This window comes from Hemibagrus wyckioides, linkage group LG11, assembly GCF_019097595.1.
Source record: "Hemibagrus wyckioides isolate EC202008001 linkage group LG11, SWU_Hwy_1.0, whole genome shotgun sequence".
Classification (NCBI taxonomy): domain Eukaryota; kingdom Metazoa; phylum Chordata; class Actinopteri; order Siluriformes; family Bagridae; genus Hemibagrus; species Hemibagrus wyckioides.
This window is the reverse complement of record NC_080720.1, coordinates 28,183,840-28,202,928: the sequence shown is the minus strand read 5'-3', so window position 1 is coordinate 28,202,928 and position 19,089 is coordinate 28,183,840. Positions and strand designations below refer to the sequence as shown.

The window sequence follows — 19,089 nt, the reverse complement described above, 5'->3', positions numbered from 1 at the left end:
AATACGCAGAATCAGGCCTGATGTGGTCAAGTAAAAAGGTTAATCCTGGCATCATTAACCCTCCTATCATTTGTTGTCTCATGATTGTTTTAACTCATTAGCAAACTTTTCTGAGAATTACTATACCCTATAAAAACGACCCCTCTAAAACGACATGGGGATCTGCTAGAGACTATCCCAGCACACATTGAGCGAAAGGCAGGGGTACACCCTGGACAGGTCACCGGTCCATCACAGGGCCACACATATAGACAGACAACCACACTCACTCCTATGGGTGATTTAGTATTACCAAGCAACTTAATGTACATGTTTTTGGACTGTGGGAGGAAACCGGAGTACCCGGAGTAAACCCTCGCAGGAACGGGGAGAACAGGCACACAGAAAGGCCCCTGCCTGTTCGAACACAGGAATCAAACCCAGGAAACCCCTTCTTGCTGTGAGGCAACAGTGCCAATAGTACTAATTTACTAATAGTACCAGTACCAATTTATTTTTTATTATTATATCCCATACAGTTGTATAATTGTATTGAGGATCATTTGTGGTTACTTGACATCTAGGTACTTTCCCCAACTCTTAAGTGAGGATGCTATCCTTATTTACTTACTTACTTACTTACTTGTGTCAGAAAAAGACGTCCTTTCATCGTCACGTCCAGCGTGTCTGTCATCCGGAAGATGTGATAACTAACCAAGTCCAGTCTCTGCTGTAACTGCAATCAATTCTGGAACTTGCGCTTTCGTTTTTTTGACTCTCTAACAGCAGCATCTGATTAGTTATTACTAATATTTTTTGTCCTATTAAACACCTTAATAAGTGTGCTTGCAATGTGTCAAAACAGAGTAACACAACCTCTAACTTCTCACAGGTATAACAGAAATACAGCACCATCCAACACATTAGCACCAGAAGTACTAGCACATCAGGAATATTTTAATATAAACATATTCACAGAAGAGTTTCACTTCAATAAAAAAAAAATTAATAATAATTAACACATTTTCAAAGTATCAAACTGAGTATAATAAATTTCTGGTCAAATCCAGTGGCAAATCAGATGTTTTCCGCCTTCGATATGCATTTGAGAATAAACTCTCTGATCTCGGAGATGTGCATCGTCTCTCTGACGGTGGTGTCACGGTTGCGGACCAACAGGAGCCCGTTCTCCAGAGTGTTCTCTCCGACCATCACCGTAAACAGCACTCCCATCTCATCATACCTACACACAGCACCAAAGACACATGATTGACGTACAGTATATTGGTAACAGGGTAAAGACTCTGTAAAGACAAGCCCTTACTTGGTGTGCAGTTTGTCCATGGAGGAATGTGTGGTGTCCATGTATCCAGGCCATGCACTGATTCCTACTTCTAGGAGTTCGTGAAGAAGACCCTCACACACCTTTAAGATATTTATAACCCAAGTTAGGACTCTTTCAGTATGAGGGGTGTGTTTTTTCTCCTCTGTTGGGATAACCTTACACGGAGTTGTCAACAGTGGTTGATGATAACGCCTTGAAATGATAGATGTTTATGATGGGGCGTCTCAGAGAGCAGACATGGGTTTGATATCAACATGATAGAAACAATTCGGTGGAAAAATATAACGATTTATTCCCCTAATCGGCTAGATTAAAGAAATACTTATTAAAAACTATAAATCCTTAAGGTCCCGAGTGTCTACTTTCATATGAGCTTCATATTATCCACCACTGTGGAGTGTGACATGACAAAGACACGACTAAACCAGCCTAAATTCCATTTTAACGTCGTCCTAATGTTAGTTTCAACCGGCACTATTTCCAGAGCTCCCTAAGACTAGTTTTACATTTCTGAGTCGAAAGACAAAGTGAGATCAGAAACACGCATAGTTAACTGAAAAACCGACATCAGCCTTGTGATTTGCGAGGACACGTTTAGCTCCCCCTTCTTAAAACGGATAAAAAAAAAAAATCACAAAATTTTATTTATTTATTTTAATATTTGTTGTAGAAGGGAAACGATTTATAAATCACACTCGTCCGGTATCACCCAGACGAGGATGCGTTTCCTTACGAGTCTGCTTCCTCTCATGATTTCTTCCTGATGTCGTCTCGGAGTTCATCCTCAACATCATCGCGTCTGGCTTGCTCATTAGGGATCAATGGTTGATGTAATAAATTCTGTTAAAAGTTCGATTCTATGCAAATAAAACCGGATTGAATTGGTGACACACTGGACTGACAAATCGAACAGGAGTTTCATTCAGATGTCCTGATTTGTAGACAGAGAATAAATGAAATGAAATGAAATGAGAGGTCTGGTACCTGTCTGAGCTCTGAGGTGGATCCTTTGCCCATATCCAGTGCCACTTTAACCGGAGCTAATGTAGGATGTAGCTTCAACACCTGGAGGAAACGGAGAAGGATCTGAGCAGGTAGGAAACATATGCAATGCTGAAAAGTTCAGTGCTTTTCTACTTAAAGCTGAACGGTACAGTCTCCAGTAGAAAAATGCTATTGTGAGATACTTGTAGAAAACTTTTCATTTCTTTCATGAAAAACATTTCCACAGCTGTCTATTTGTATAAAAGCCTTTTCAGGCTTGATAAAGATAATGGAATTATCACAGTGGGAAAAAAAGAGTTTATGATTTGAGCGTGTATTTTCACACTCCAACCCCGAAGCTGGGAATCGAACCCATGCAACAGAACCACTGTATTTCCACGGCACTATTCTACCATGCGCGTTTTAATCGTGTAAATGTAATACTAGTTATAGATCAAATCAGCGCCGACATCCTCAAGAGATTTCACAATGTAACATCTGCATCATTTAATGCAATCATCAGAATCTACTTTAATCTAAGCAGCCAAATGACTGTAATGTTGTTATGTAAACTATATTTCTTTAATCTGAGTGACAGAATATTTCTTTTTTCAGGGCAGCAAATGATATAGAAGAAGATTACTGATCGGAAGGTTGTGGGTTCGAATCCCAGGTCCACCAAGTTGCCAGTGCTGGGCCCCTGAGCAAGGGAGCAAGGTCCTTAACCCTCATTTGCTCAGTTGTTTAAAAAAATTGAGATGTAATGTAAGTCGCTCTGGATAAAGGCGTCTGCCAAGTGCCAGAAATGTAAATGGAAGAAGAATAAGAAGTCGTCCTGACTTGTTCCATGTACATTACAGTCTTTGCATATCTCGGTGTGGAGTCAGAGCACAGGGTCAGCCATGATACTGCACCCTGAAGCAGAGAGGGTTAAGGGCCCAATAGTGGCAGCTTGGTAGTGCTGGGGCTTGAACCTGTGATCAGTAAGTCAGAGCCTTAAGCGTTTGATTCCTCTATGAATCCATGAATATGAGCATTGGATGTCTGTGAATCAGAATTCTGTCCACATACTGCACTTTGTCCTTAAGCAAGACCTTGTGCAAACCTCTCATCTTCTAAGTGTCTCTGAATACAACAGTCTGCCAAATTCATTGAACTGTAACTCCAATTAAAGCGAAACGACTTTGCAGCATGACATACTGTTCTCTGATGAAGCCTCTGCTTGTTGTCCACTTTCTGGATGTCCTGTAAGGAGTTCAGGAGGACAGCCAGGACTCCCCTGTCCATATTCGCACCGAGAGAGAGGACATGAGGCACTACAGCTTTCTTCCCGTCTCTGCACTGTAGGCCAATAGGACAAGCGTGAATTAGAAAGATAATTGCAGGTAATCTGTGGCACTTTATAAGCGAGCCAGAGTCTGAGCCAGAGACGGGAGATTTACTTTTAAACACAGGCACTTGTGTTTACACTCCAAAAAAAATAAAAAAATAATGTGGGATAGAAAATACGGACTGTCTAATGTAACACTATGCAAAAATAAAAACATATTAATGCAAATATGAAGATAGCTAAAAAGGTGAAATGTGCAGTACTAATAAGATCTTAGTATATTGTTGCATCATATGAATCACTGCAAACTGGTTTTAATTTAACAAAATGGCTTCCACCCTCCATTATATCCAACATGTTATATTATTATGCACATTATTGTATTATTGTATATTTTATTTGATTTTTTTGGTTATTTATTTATTTAATATTATTAATGTTTTATTATTATCATGCTCCGACCGGGAAGTTACTAAGATACTAAATCATGTTTATGAACCATCACAGCTTTGAATTCATTAAATCATGCTTCCGATTTGTTGAATGATTATTTTATATTTGTTTTTATTTTGATTTTATATTTGTTGAATGATTATTTTATATTTGTTTTTATTTTTATTTTATATTTGTTGAATGATTATTTTATATTTGTTTTTATTTTTATTTTATATTTGTTGAATGATTATTTTATATTTGTTTTTATTTTTATTTTATATTTGTTGAATGATTATTTTATATTTGTTTTTATTTTTATTTTATATTTGTTGAATGATTATTTTTACATGCTTCTGATTTGTTGAATGATTATTTTATATTTGATTTTATTTATTTGTTTGTTTAGTTATTACTATTATTTATTTATTTATTTATTTATTTATCTATCTATCTATCTGTCTAATATTATTTTTTTATTATTGTCACGCTCCGACAGGGAAGTTGCTAAGACACTAAATCATGTTTATGAAGCATTACAGCTTTGAATTCACTAAACCATGCTTCTGATTTGTTGAATGATTAAAAATGATGATTTGTCCTCAGTGCACTCAGCTGTAAAGAAGATGATGTGAATATTTGGACATAAACAGCAGCAGTAATATTGGACACACTTTAGTACTATAAAGCAAATAAATGGATCTGGAGTATTCAGTATTCAGCAGGAAATACATTGCCACTCACTTCTAGTTTGGCTTGATTGCTCGGGTGCCTCTTGAGCAGCTCCGCTTCGCTGAACATCCACAGTGTTTCCAGCGTCTCTGTGCCCCAGGGGAACTTATAGAGCACCTTCGCTCCACGGGACGCGCCGTCGATTAGCTCATCATCCTGAACGTCACACATGCTGAAGTCAGATGGCCCTAAAGCAAACTGTACAAAAGGTTGATTTATGGTTAGATATAGAGATGGTGCCAAAAAGTATTAAACGAAATCCATAAATAATACATAAATCCATCCTTTTTCATTATCGCATATTCTACACAGGGTCACAGGGAGCCTGAAGTCTATTGCAGGAGACTCGAGGTACAATGCATTGGACACCCTGGATGGTACCAACCCATTCCAGGACACAATCATACACTATGGACAATTTAGAGAGCTTGCATGTCTTTGGATAGAGGGAGGAAACTGGCATATCCAGAGAAAACCACAGCGTAAACTCCACTGGGGACCACCAAACTGTCACTGCTGGACCCTTGAGCAAGGCCCTTAACTCTCAATTGTCAGTTATATAAATGAGAGAAAATGTCGCGATGAACAAATGCTGCAAAACCCTGAGAGCATGAGGTAAATGCAAGCAATAGATCAAATAAAAAGAAACTGTGTTCTCTGAGTGTTCACCTTTCTCCACCACTGTAGTCTGTGTTGTGTCCAGTAGTCGAGCCACTGCAAGGACGTCCGGAAGGAACAGAACCACACGAGCGACGCCTCAGTCACCTCTGCAGAGCTATCAGAGGGAAAAAGCAAAGCAATCTGCTTTAGATGACCAGCTCCACTGATAAATATATATAGAAATGCAATATTGAGTATATCCAGATACACATCGATCAGGCATAACATTATGACCACTGACAGGTGAAGTAAGTAACACTGATGATCTCCTCATCATGGCACCTGTTAGTGGGTGGGATATATTAGGCAGCAAGTGAACATTTTGTCCTCAAAGTTGATGTTAGAAGCAGGAAAAATGGACAAGCGTAAGGATTTGAGCGAGTTTGACAAGGACCTAATTGTGATGGCTAGACCACTGGATCAGAGCATCTCCAAAACTGCAGCTCTTGTGGGGTGTTCCCGGTCTGCAGTGGTCAGTATCTATAAAAATGGTCCAAGGAAGGAACAGTGGTGAACCGGAGACAGGGTCATGGGCGGCAAAGGCTGATCGATGCACGTCGGGAGCGAAGGCTGTACCCGTGTGATCCGATCCAACAGACGAGCTACTGTTGCTCAAATTGCTGAAGAAGTTAATGCTGGTTCTGAAAGAAAGATGTCAGAATACACAGTGCATGTGTATGGTGTGCTGCATAGCCGCAGACCAGTCAGGGTGCCCATGCTGACCCCTGTGCACCATCGAAAGCACCAACAATAGGTATGCGAGCATCAGAACTGGACCACAGAGCAATGGAGGAAGGTGGCCTGGTCTGATGAATCACGTTTTCTTTTACATTCTTTGCACTATGGGAAGAAGCCAAGCCGGCGGAAGCAGTGTCATGCTTTGGGCAATGTTCTGCTGGGAAACCTTGGGTCCTGCCATCCATGTGGACGTTACTTTGACACGTACCACCTACCTAAGCATTGTTGCAGACCATCTACACCCTTTCATAGAAACGGTATTCCCTGATGGCTGTGGCCTCTTTCAGTAGGATAATGCGCCGTGCCACAAAGCAAAAATGTTTCAGGAATGGTTTGATGAGCACAGTGAGTTTGAGGTGTTGACTTGGCCTCCAAATTCCCCAGATCTCAATCCAATCGAGGATCTGTGGGATGTGCCGGACCTACAAGTCTGTTCCATGGAGGCCCCACCTCACAACTTACAGGACTTAAAGGATCTGCTTCTAACATCTTGCTGCCAGATACCACAGCACACCTAGTGTGGAGTCCATGTCTTGACGGGTCAGGACTGTTTTGGCAGCAAAAGGGGGACCAACACAATATTACACAGGTGGTCACAAAATTATGCCTGAATGGTATACTCTAAATCTTTGGTAATATGAGGTTCATACCCACACAAGCAACTGGGTTAATTTTTATAAATCAAGGTTGATGATGATAAAAGTGAAAAGCTGAAACCTCACCAACCGATTGCATCAGAGTCATCCTCTTCAGGCCGGTAACACAGACCCGTTTCAGCCAGACCAAACGGCAGCTTCCTGTTCATGAGCTCCAGGGATGGGATGTACTGCGCCAAAGCACCTGTCCATCCCAAAGCAAAGAACAGATCATTGAACAAATCGGTGAGTTTCAAGACACAGAACTGCCTTCTGTTAACCGCAGTAAAGCCGTGTTTATCACTAGCTAGCTGAAGTATACAGACAATTCTGGAGGTGATGTTCGAATACTTATTTGCAAACTTTTTAGAACGAAACATGACTAAATGCATCTTCACAGGAAAATAATCCACACCGGAGTACCGTGATGCGGCCCAACAAAAAGCACAGTTTCTGTTACCACCTGGCTGCATTTCTATAAACTGTCCACTGACACCACAACAAATTAGCCTCTGTTTATTGATACGAATGTGGCAAGAAATTGTAGCTTGTCATGTTAACGAGAAACCAGAAAGTACTAGCTTCCCCTAAAGATGGAAAATTTCAGGAAATGAAACGAATATTACAAAGCGCTGAAAGTGGAGACTCCTTCCATGAACGCCTCTTTACTGAAAACATCACTGTGTCATCAGTTCTACGTTTTCCTTTATTAAAATTTAACAACACATTAAAAACAATGAGGTCTTGGGTCATGTGGCGCAACCAACATGCAAGTCTTTGTGTACGCTACAGAAAATAACTACAGGCATATTACTATAAATATTAGAGCTGCAAATTCAGCCATAGCTCTTGTTATAGATTATATATATTTTGAGGTGCATACATCATAGAGGAAACTAAATATTTCTCCTCCTCATAAATAAACCCTACAATTTAACGTTAGAGCACCATTTTCCAACTCGTCTGTGCCAGCACACCTGAGCCTGGACATCGCCTCATTATTAAACTTTTTATTTCACTGGGTCAGGACGAGACAGTTGAAAATATAATGATCTATCATAACTAATGTCGATGTTATGGCTTCATCTCACCTAAATACTGTAAATAGAAATGTACGTAATGAAAGCAGAGGGTTATTGTAACTGTAAAGATAAAAGCAAGGTGTCTTTAAGCTCCTTTACATCATTCAGACCATCACGTGACCATATAAATGATGTCTGGCGTTCCATTAAGCGATGCATGTGTATCAGGTACACTTATATTGCCAAAGGTTTTGGGACGTCCGCCTTTACATGCACATGAATGTAATATGGAGTTGGCCCGCCCTTTGCAGCTATAACAGCTTCAACTCTTCTGGGAAGGTTTAGGATTGTGTTTATGGGAACTCCTCTAGAAGCGCATTTGTGAGGTCAGGCACTGATGTTGGACGAGAAGGTTCTGGCTCGCAGTCTCCGCTCTAATTCATCCTAAAGGTGTTCTATCAGGTTGAGGTCAGGACTCTGTAAAGTTCCTCCACACCAAACTCACTCATCCATGTCTTTATGGACCTTGCTTTGTGCACTGGTGTGCAGTCATGTTGGAACAGGAAGGGGTCATTCCCAAACTGTTCCCACAATGCATGAAATTGTCCAAAATGTCTTGGTATGCTGAAGCATTAAGAGTTTGCTGGAACTAAGGGGACGAGCCCAATTCAGTGATTTAGAGGGGCGTCCAAAAACTTTTGGCAATATAGTGTATGTGTGGAGCAGAGCACTGGGGCTCTTTAGAAATGGAGTTGCACATTTTCCTCCCTTTTCTGTCATATAACCCACCTTGAAGGAGACTGGTCCGGAAAGGTTGCCTCCGCCGAACAAGCTTGCTCTCTTTAGACAGATCCTCAACTTCTCCTGCACCCTTATCTCCTACTCCATGAAGGGTGCTTATCCCAAACACCTGAGGTCTTGATCTGACCATAGAAGACCACCACTGCTCTAACATGTTCCTCTTCAGATCCACTCCTAAGGGTCCATACGCACAGGCCTTGCCTTTGAGTAAAGACACAGCATGATAGTCTTCTGGAGGGATGAAGAACCGCCGCTGGAGCAGCTGCATCATGCTACTGGCTGGATCAGATCCTCCATCGCTGCTCTTCCCGTAGTGTTTATAGAACTGCAGCAGGTTCGAATTCACACGACAAAGTCGCTTTCTCATACAGTAGGTAAGCATCGTAGAGTCAGGGCTAACTTAGATTTTCAGATCTCACGCGAGAACCTTTTAACCTTACTGATGTTTTCATAATATTACACGTGGAAACAGCGACCTTAAAGAGACCCGGAAATACGAGATGATTTCCGGATAAGAGGCTTTTATATTATTTCTACGTATTAGTACTGTTGGTTTTCTTGGGACAGTATTTTAAAAAAAATAATAATAAATTTTTTTTATTATTATTATTATTATTTCACCTTGTCATTTGTATTAACATTCTAACTGAAATGATACCTTTTATATTTGGCCATAATTGTGACGGGTGGGAAATTTAGAACAATCGCTTTATAAAATAATATCACGAAATGATATCACAAAATGATATATCATATAAAAATATATAAAAAAAGTAAATAGATAAATTGATAAGCTCAGCGTTCTCCATTTTTATATTTTGTCTGTATGTAAGTGCATGAACTCTTATTTTGTAAGTAAATGTCGCCACCTAGAGGCAGTCTGCCACTGCAGTAAAGTTTTAAGGTGGACCGTATCAGTCTAATCTTATTAACGTATCCTTTAAAATGTTTATATATATAATATAATATTTGGCCTTTGTGTCGGTGTTAACATGTTCAACTTTTATATTATGAAGCGGAGATGCACATACACTATATTGCCAAAAGTTTTGGGACACCCCTCCAAAAATCATTGAATTTAGGTGTTGATTTTCAGGGGTTGGGCTTGGCCCCTTGGTTCCAGTGAAATGAACTCTTCAGCATACCAAGACATTTTGGACAATTTCATGCCCCCAACTTTTTGGGAACAGTTTGGGGATGACCCCTTCCTGTTCCAACATGACTGACTACACACCAGGGCACAAAGCAAGGTCCATAAAGACACGGATGATTGAGTTTGGTGTGGAGGAACTTGACTGGCCTGCACCACAACCCGATAGAACACCTTTGGGATGAATTAGAGCGGAGACTGCGTGCCAGACCTTCTTGTCCAACATCAGTCCCTGACCTCACAAATGTGGAATGGTCAAACATTCCCATAAACACACTCCTAAACCTTGTGGAAAGCCTTCCTAGAAGAGTTGAAGCTGTTATAGCTGCAAAGGGCAGGACAACTCCATATTACATTCATGTGCATGTAAAGGCAGACGTCCCAGTTTTGGCCTGGCTCGGAGTCTCCACTCTAATTCATTCATCGTTCTATTGGGTTGTGCAGGTCAGTCAAGTTCCTCAACACCAAACTCACTCATCCATGTCTTTATGGAGCTTGCTTTGTGCACTGGTGTGCAGTCATGTTGGAACAGGAAGGGGTCATCCCCAAACTGTTCCCACAAAATTAGGACCATGAAATCGTCCAAAATGTCTTGGTATGCTGAAGCATTAGGAGTTCCTTCCACTGATACTAAGGGGCCGAGCCCAACACCTGAATTCAGTGATTTGAAGGGGTGTCCCAAAACGTTTGGCAATATAGTGAATTTTTTCTTACGAAGTCTGTCAGTTTTAAGGGACTGCCTTGTTTAGGTAGTGTGTGGATGCTATGATGCCTACAGAACAGTGCTTACAGTAGATATAATTTACACCCCAATCCTAAATTATGAAACTATTATCTGTAATTTCTTTAAAATGCTCTTTACCCATAACTGTTCAGACTCATAAATATCTGCAGCTGATGTGGTTTTCTAATGTTGAGCCATGAAATAGGTTGGCTATCACACGCGTGTTCTATGGTTGTGACTAGTGGTCATTTGAGTTACTGTATTCTGCCCCAGACCAATCCTGTGTTCACTCATTAACAAGGAAAATGTCACTGGAGGTTTCTTTCACACCGCCCTGCATAAACTTTAAAGACTTTTACTCAAACCATGCTAGAGTAAATATCAAGACATAGTGCAGACATTAAAATGGACATGACAGGTGACTAACACGTTACGTCTTAGCCTTGAGAGTAAATGAAGAGTAACATCATAACACAGAAGTCCTTGGAGTTTTTTTTTTCTTTATTTTGAGGGTCCATGCATGGCCCTCCAATCAACTTTTGTAAACATACCACTGTGAAGATACACTGAAATCAAAAAAAAATAATATACATTACCTAGTAAAAATAAATTACTGAGGAATGTAACAAAACAAGGACAGAAAGAAAAGAGGTGAAGTGTGTACAGCCGTCTCTCAGCTGCACTAAGATCACTTGGACTCAGAATCAGTTGGGTGCAGCACTAATAAGCAGGCCTCCAACCACATGGTAAGCAAAATAAACAGTACAAAGTTTAATTGTAATAATATTAATTTTAAACAAGACTAACAGTTACTTCAGTATCTATGTGTGTGTGTGTGTGTGTGTGTGTGTGTGTGTGCGCGCGTGTCTGATTCTAGGCTACTGGGGGAAAGCAGGGGGCATGGGGTAGGGCACCATGGGCTGTGGAGGCTGTTGGGGGGGTTGAGGGGGGTTAAAGGGGAATGGAGGGTGGTTCATTCCGTTTTGGGCTGGCACCTGGTTCCCCTGGAATGGCTGGTTCTGGAAGTTCTGGTTTCCGAAAGCGTTTGGGTTTCCCCCACTGTTGTAGCTGTTGCTACTGTAGTTACTGCTACTACCGTTGCTTTTGTTGTAGTTGCCGCCACCACTGTAACTCCCGTTCTGTGCTTTGGGGCCACTACTGTAACCCCTGTCACCATCTCTATCCCTATAGCTACCAAAATCTCTCCTACCCCCACCGGAATAGCGGTCCCGACGGTCGTCCTTGTAGCTTCCCCGACCGCCTCTGGAACGACCTGCAAGAGGACGGAAGTAACAGCGAGTTAAAATACAATCGTTGTCCAGTACAAAAAGTCTGCAAATGCCAACTAGCCGAAGGTGAGCACAGCAGAACAACAAAGAAACTTGATTATATATGAATTCTTTTCATCGTATCAGTAGTTGGTGGTTAATTTTCTTTAACAAGCAACTGACACGTTCCGTTATGGTTTCTTAACAGGAACTGACTTAGTTTGCAGATGTTCACATCATTAAACAATTATAAACAGTTTCATTTATTAATAAATCCTTGACGATTTTAGTGTTTTTACCTCCTCGGTCCTCTGCCATCTGGAGCAGTTTGGGGTTGATGGCTTGATTGGCCTCGCGCAGGACCGAGATCAGGTCATTGGCCTGTTTCATGTTGTTGGGCGTAAAGAAGGTGTAGGCCGTGCCCGTTTTCTGACTGCGGGCCGTGCGGCCAATTCGGTGGATATAGTCCTCAGAGGAGTTAGGGTAGTCATAATTGATGACAAATTTCACATCCTCCACATCTGTAAAGCGTTGCAGTGTGGCAAAAAAAGGGAACGTGGTGACAATTTTTTTTTTGCACACCACAGCCGCCACACCGAAAAAACACAAGTTAGCAAAGACAGCAAAGAAATTAGGAAATTACTGGATACTTAGCTGGGCTGGAAAAGAACAGGAAAGTGTTAAGGCACAAATCCTAGGATAAATAAAAAGCATAACTGTCTCAGTGGGAACACTACCATGGGAAGAGAGAAAGGATGCACACTCCATTTGCTTTAATTCCCAAAATTGAAAAAGAAAAACAAAAGAAACAAAAACAGACCTAAAGTCACCATCCACCTCCCTCCCTCTTTTTGTTTATCAAACCATGAGAATAAACGTCTTACCATTAAGGAGTATGCATTCACTAGTCCTTTCCCAATGCAGCCAACTCCCCACAAATTGTCAAGTGACATCCAGGTGCTTCTAACGCAGTAGGGCCACTATGTGCACTCTTGCCTCCTCATGTGCCGACACACAGGACCGTTCGGCTTGGCTTTTTCCCCCCGCTCTATAGGTCCTTTTTTTTTTTTTTTTTAGGATTTCCCCCCCCTTTCAGCACACTCATAAGAAGCTCGCTAATAAAGGCCACACTGCCGTCTTGCCCAGACCAAACAGACCGTGGCTAACGTGAGGGGACCCAAAAGAGCCAAAAGTACAAAAACCAAGGGGGAAAAACAGAGTTGCTTCCTTCCCCCCACTCTGTTTGTGGTTATTAATGAGCGACCGCAAAATCCCTCATCACAGTCTCGTCTAGGCAAGATGCTCCCAGAAGCCAGTGTTCACTTGAGAAAATGTCTCTCGTTGGCAGGTCTCGACATGACTTTTTGAAAAGAATGAAAAATGCAGGCGAGGGAGGAACTTCAAATCGTGGAATTGGATAGTCATTGCTGTTGATTTGTTTTCTTTTTGAGGATTTTTTTTTTCCCCCCTATAATTCAAACGTTCTGCTCCACTGTCTACAGGTGTCCCAGAGCCCCTTTATACATGTGCCAGTCTCACCAATTGAGATACAGGAAGTTGAAAAACTGCTCTCTCCATTCCATGAACACCAGCGCTTTGAGTCAGGAAAAAGAAACTGACTAAACCTCTAATTATTGCTTGTAATCTTCCATGCAACAAGAAGGATCTTTCCAAATCTCAAACAAGCGCCTACTTGCCATACAACGCTCTTACAAACTGCATGCAAGGCATAAACAAACAGCATCAAGCTTTAATTCATTGGTAGTTTGAGATAGAAAGATGGCTAGATCAACCGTTAACAAAACGTCTATTGGGTATAGATAATCCATGGACAGAGAACAGGTGTGTATTATTAAGACTAGGTTATCATAGCCAAGGCTTAGCCACACTGCCTTATTGAAGGTTACTGGCACACAGAGCTGAGCTCGGACATTTTCTTAAATAAATTTCACCTCTCTAAGCGACTGGGTGGCCGCCAGTCGCTCACTTCCACTTCTCCTTCCCCCTCTGCCGGCCTTGGGGCTTGTCATGCCTAGGCCCTGCCACAAAGACTGCACCTTTAGGTGAGAAAAACTCAGAATGCATAGAGAAGAAGTTAAAGAAAGCAAAAATCACTTTCTTTAAAAGTGAAACAATGTTTTTTTTTTTCTCCTTGGGGTTGTGTCTAAAGAAAAAAAGGAAAAGAGACGACACAAAGACAAAGCCATCTCCAGAAATACTGACCTAAGCCCCGAGAGGCCACATCTGTCGCGATGAGGATGCACGCTTTACCGTACTTGAACTCTATAAAATGGAAAGAGGAGGATTATGATGGGAGGAAGGCTGATGACCGAGCGCGGAGAACTTAAGAGTGACCCGTACATGTCTTACCATTCAGGACCCAGTCTCTCTCCTGCTGACTTTTATCTCCATGAATTCCCATAGCAGGCCAACTGGAACACAGAGCACTCTCACATTAGGCTCAAGGTCAATTATATTATTCATAATTGACGGTCAGTCTGCATTGCTAATACAATCATTGCAGAATATACATGGTCATGCTTATTGTTGCTTATTTATTTTCTCTAGTGTCTCTCAGGTCAAACAGGCTGACCCATTAACTAGTATGAAAGAAAAAATTAATATATAGAACTCTTGTAGGTTAGTTAACTGGCAAGGCCGACAGGATTATTGAAAGAAATGAGTCAGGAGATTGAACGAATACGCTTCAAGTAAATAGTCAGTCATTTTCAGGACAGCCTGAAAACAGAAATGACCGAGTGCTCTTACCCGTCTCTCCTCATCCTCCGGGTAAGTTCATCACACCGTCTTTTGGTCTCTACAAATATGATGGTTTTATTCTCCTTCTCGCTCATGATCTCCTCCAGCAAGCGGATTAGTCTGAAGGAGGAAAAACAAAGTATTGCGGTTAATTAGTCTTTAAAATGCAGCTGACATTTGGATGTGTTTCAGGACCTCTGAAGCTCTTTATCATTTTTATTTTTAAAAACAAAACTTACTTGTCATCCTTTTCTCCATCATTACAGACGTCGACAATTTGCAGGATGTTGTGGTTGGCGCTGAGCTGTAGAGCTCCGATATTGATCTGGACGTACTCCTTCAAGAAATCTTCAGCCAGTTGGCGCACCTCTTTGGGCCAAGTGGCGCTCCACATTAGAGTCTGCCTGTCAGGCTGTGGGTGAGAGAAACAACAACAAAAAAAAAGATTCAAACACCGCATTTTCTGTACTATCAAACAAACATAAGGACTCGCACGACATGAAGGATGAATGCGCTTCACACTTACACGGATCTGATCTACAATTTTGCGGATCTGCGGCTCAAAGCCCATGTCCAGCATGCGGTCAGCCTCGTCCAACACCAGGTAAGTGCAGCGTTGCAGGTTGGTCTTTCCTGCCTCCAGGAAGTCGATCAGACGACCTGGTGTGGCAATGCAGATCTCAACACCTGGAGGAGACAGACAATTGCATGAATAAACCTACGCTACTATAGTGCACTTGAATATATTTGAATAGCAAATACAGCATAATAAAGTAAGAACAAAACAGAAACTAGTGTCTGAAAAGCTGAAAGCCTGTTCCACCTCTCTCAAGGTCTCGAATCTGGGGTCCTTTAGGAGCTCCTCCGTAGATGCAGGTGGATTTTAGGCGAGAGGCTCGTCCATACTCTGCAGCGACTTGCTGCACCTGCTGAGCCAGCTCACGAGTGGGGGCAAGCACCAGGCACTGAAAGAGGCGATAAGGGAACAAAGGTCAGGCACAAAACAACCCAACTAACTGCTTAGAACTGACGAGAGTCCAATGCCAATCCTGAAGAGACATAGTCCAGCAGTTTGGTAGCCTTAATTCACTAGTTAACCATAGATTATGAGTCAGACTGCTCACGATTAGAATCCTCTTGTCTAATGATCAGGTGGGAAAAAAAGGCAGCTATGGGAAGTTTGTGATTACTGCTATGTGTAAATTATAAGACTTAAATTACATAACCGAAAGTGTATACCACATGAATAAACAGGAGGAACAGAAAATCCTCCGATCTCATTGACTTACTGTATACATTTTAAAATGACCAGAAAGAACTAAAAAGTCATGCATGACTATGGACTCCAAATTAAAACGTCAAAAACTTACAATAGGTCCATCTCCGTGCTCGAGGAACGGCTGGTGGTTAATGTGCACGATGGCTGGTAACAGGTACTGTCAAGACAAGAGAGCATTCTTTTTTTACTTTGTGTGTCTGCAATTATGACTAAGACAAGTCCGGTTTTCAGAACAATGGAACGGTACACGCGTCAAAAGAAACTAGGCTATGGGTTGTCATGGGCGAGTATAGGAAGGTTACACTATTGACCAATAACAGCATTTTACAAGGAAATAAATCTCTATTCCAGATGCAACAATATATTTTAAGTCTTTAAATTTACTTCAGCTAAATTCAAGCACTTCCAGAATCTTGAACAAACCCTGAGAACTACAGATGTGAATGTTGTGAATCAGATGACTTACTGCCAGGGTTTTTCCAGAGCCGGTTTGAGCGATGCCGACCATGTCTTTTCCGCTAAGTGCGAGTGGCCACCCTTGAGCCTGGATGGGAGTGGGCTCAGACCATGTCTGCTTATTGATAACATCCATTACATAATCTGTAACAGAAATATAGTGTCTTCCATGAACACTCTAGTGCAGAGAATGGCATTAATATCTTGGGTGAGTATGTCAGCTGCTTTATTAGAAGTAACAGCAGAGACATTTTATGGTTATGAAAAAAATGTCATATACTAACTTGGGAAGGTGGCTTCATGAAATTTAATGATAGGCTTTGGGCAATCTCTGCCTTTGACTGTGACTTCTTTCGCCCGCCGATACTGTTCTACCTCTTGCTGTTTTCCAGGAAACAGAAATAAGTGATTAGATTGGACACAGCTAGGTGAAAGTCTCACACATTCAAATAAAACTGGTACAGTGGAATAATCACCAGTTAAAAGACTGACTAACCATTGATCTCCTGGTGACATCAGGATGCTCCTTATAGAAGTTTTTCTCAAATTTTGGAAGCTTGTCAAGGTTCCAGTGTCGTTTGCGTAGTCTGTCGCCGGGATTACCGAATTTTCCGGACGGAGGAGGGCCACTGCGGCCTCCGCCGAATCGAGGAGCGCTGCTGCCATAACTGTAGCAGAAAACACAAATGTTAGGTTAGTTACTTCACTGGAGACTTTCAAAATACCATTTAGGACATTTCCCCATCAGGTTCCTTACTCCAGTGGTTCTCATTCATTTTGTATCTGGCAACAGCTCTTTGAAAAATTTCCACGTCTCCCATTAGACTCATTTAAAATCATACTACAGCATCCTCAGTCTTTCCGGGCAGGGCATGCGGACTGCACTGAAAACCCTTTGGCTGTGCTACAATTGTCAACACATTACACTGTTCCCTCTGCTGCCATTTCTAGCATTCCTACCACCTAACCTTCTCATACGTGACTGCCACCAAACACACAGCATTACTATACGAATACAATGATCTATTTTCGGCTAAGCAGCACAGCACGCTGCCTTTCCCCACAGCCACTCTGCTTTTAGCTTACAACAACAGTGTGATAAAGAAGTTAAGTTGTCACATATAAACATTACTGCACAGGGAAATTCTATCTTCGCATATACCATCCTTGGGGGTTGGGGTCAGAGTGCAGGGACAGCCACGATACAGTGCCCCTGGAGCAGTTGGGGTTAAGGGCCTTGCTCAAGGGCCAAACAGTGGCAGCTTGGCGGTGTTGAGGCTTGAACCCTGATCTTCCGGTCAGAGCCTCTACCACTTAAGCTACCACCGCCCTAGTACTGAAAGTGGAAGAGATCTTATCGCAAAATCTTTTTTCTGTTACCGAAATAAAACCTACGCACCACTGCACATCACGTGTACACAAAGTATTTTGGAATCCGAGTGAAAAAATGGCCAATTTATTCCTATTTAGATAAACCTTTCCCTTACCACCTGATCAGGATCTTAATCACATCAGCTGAAGATTTTACATAAAGACACTTCGATCTGATTGAGCCATCAATCCCATTACTAACAGATTACTTAGTTTCACAGAAAGTACCGAATGTCCCTGTAGGTTGGATTAGGCCACAAATTATTCTAATAGCCATAGGTTGTCATGTGTGAGCTTTAGGATGATGTTCTTTGGGAATTTTGTGTTAGGATTTGGGCCAAATGATCAGATTCTATACTGACAATGTTAAATATTCATATTCCTCGTGCAAAATTTTTGAAGTTTTCCCCAAAGGTAGTGCATGGAATACAAGTTAGATGGACCGATGCATAAAATCTATAGAAAGGTGAGATCAGCATCCATAACCTAAACACACATGGACTAGTTTTCTAAGATTCTCTGTGTAGAATGCACCACAATAAGTCCTGGCTTGTTATTATTATTGTTTTATTACTATTGACACGACACCTTGTGTGTGTTTAGCTACAACTGGGATACATTGGCATGCTGCTACATCCTGCTATGTCGGCTGTAAATCTGCTCGGGAAAACACACTTGTGTGGCGCATTCCTCGCTGCCATTTTAATCCTGACCAGTGCAAGAACAAAGCCAAGGCGAGCCGGCATTTTGAATCCACATTCACGGCTGTAATGCAAATGGCTCCCTACTCGGTATACAAGTGCACTTCCGTGGAGTCGGGGAAAACCTACCTTGGCCGCCTATGTAGTACTCTATTTATACAAAACCGTGAGATTCAGGATTCGGCCATGTTTTTGTCCACATGGTGACCTCAAGAAAAACCAGGCCAACAACGAAACCACTGACTTGTTTTTAAGTTTTGTAAATATTAAGAGCTTAATTATTTTCCTCAAAGTAAGGAAACGCCATTAAATCTTTATCTAATAAGACAAAAATCTAAATAATTAATAAGCAAAAGTGGATAACGTTGGTAGGCGCAAATGTTAGTTATAGCTTGGGTTATAATCGGTTGTTTTTACTTGTTAAGCATATTGATGCGGCACAACTGGGTGGGAAAAAAATGATCATTAAAATATATACTTACCCTCTATCTCTTCCACGATCTCGGTCTGAATATCCAGGCATTGGTTAAACTTTAAATGAGGAAAAAATATATAGTAGAAAATATATTATTAAATTCGTCAGTCCTTTCCGACCGACTATAAAATGGCTTCTGTAAAATACCGGCCGGGTGGAAAAAAAAAACCCCTTATCAGATGCTATACAAGAACATGCAAACGCTGTATCAATCCGCCGCGCACGGAACTACTTTTAACCCTTAATC

At 41.5% G+C, this 19,089-nt stretch overlaps 2 protein-coding genes across 3 annotated transcripts; both read right to left on the bottom strand.

The window, feature by feature from the left end:
• Positions 1 to 923: 923 nt before the first annotated feature.
• polg2 (polymerase (DNA directed), gamma 2, accessory subunit) lies at positions 924 to 9,160 on the bottom strand. Of its 2 annotated transcripts, none has more exons than XM_058402060.1 (8): positions 8,647 to 9,160; positions 6,923 to 7,040; positions 5,472 to 5,577; positions 4,815 to 5,000; positions 3,509 to 3,649; positions 2,309 to 2,389; positions 1,304 to 1,404; positions 924 to 1,222 (listed from the first exon to the last, which is right to left on the bottom strand). In XM_058402060.1, exons 1-8 carry the CDS (start codon positions 9,038 to 9,040, stop codon positions 1,057 to 1,059), a joined length of 1,293 nt encoding a protein of 430 aa, XP_058258043.1. In that variant the 5' UTR covers positions 9,041 to 9,160; the 3' UTR covers positions 924 to 1,056. The 2 variants fall into 2 exon arrangements, 1 of the variants encoding a protein (XP_058258043.1); XR_009205964.1 differs by having other exon boundaries at positions 1,175 to 1,222; positions 1,304 to 2,181.
• Positions 9,161 to 11,015: 1,855 nt separating this feature from the next.
• Positions 11,016 to 19,014, bottom strand: LOC131361612 (probable ATP-dependent RNA helicase DDX5). The gene is made up of 13 exons (XM_058402945.1): positions 18,850 to 19,014; positions 16,792 to 16,963; positions 16,580 to 16,676; positions 16,306 to 16,439; positions 15,931 to 15,996; positions 15,384 to 15,525; positions 15,087 to 15,247; positions 14,800 to 14,972; positions 14,570 to 14,680; positions 14,171 to 14,232; positions 14,024 to 14,083; positions 12,100 to 12,321; positions 11,016 to 11,805 (listed from the first exon to the last, which is right to left on the bottom strand). Exons 1-13 carry the CDS (start codon positions 18,888 to 18,890, stop codon positions 11,411 to 11,413), a joined length of 1,836 nt encoding a protein of 611 aa, XP_058258928.1. The 5' UTR covers positions 18,891 to 19,014; the 3' UTR covers positions 11,016 to 11,410.
• Between the last annotated feature and the right edge of the window lie 75 nt (positions 19,015 to 19,089).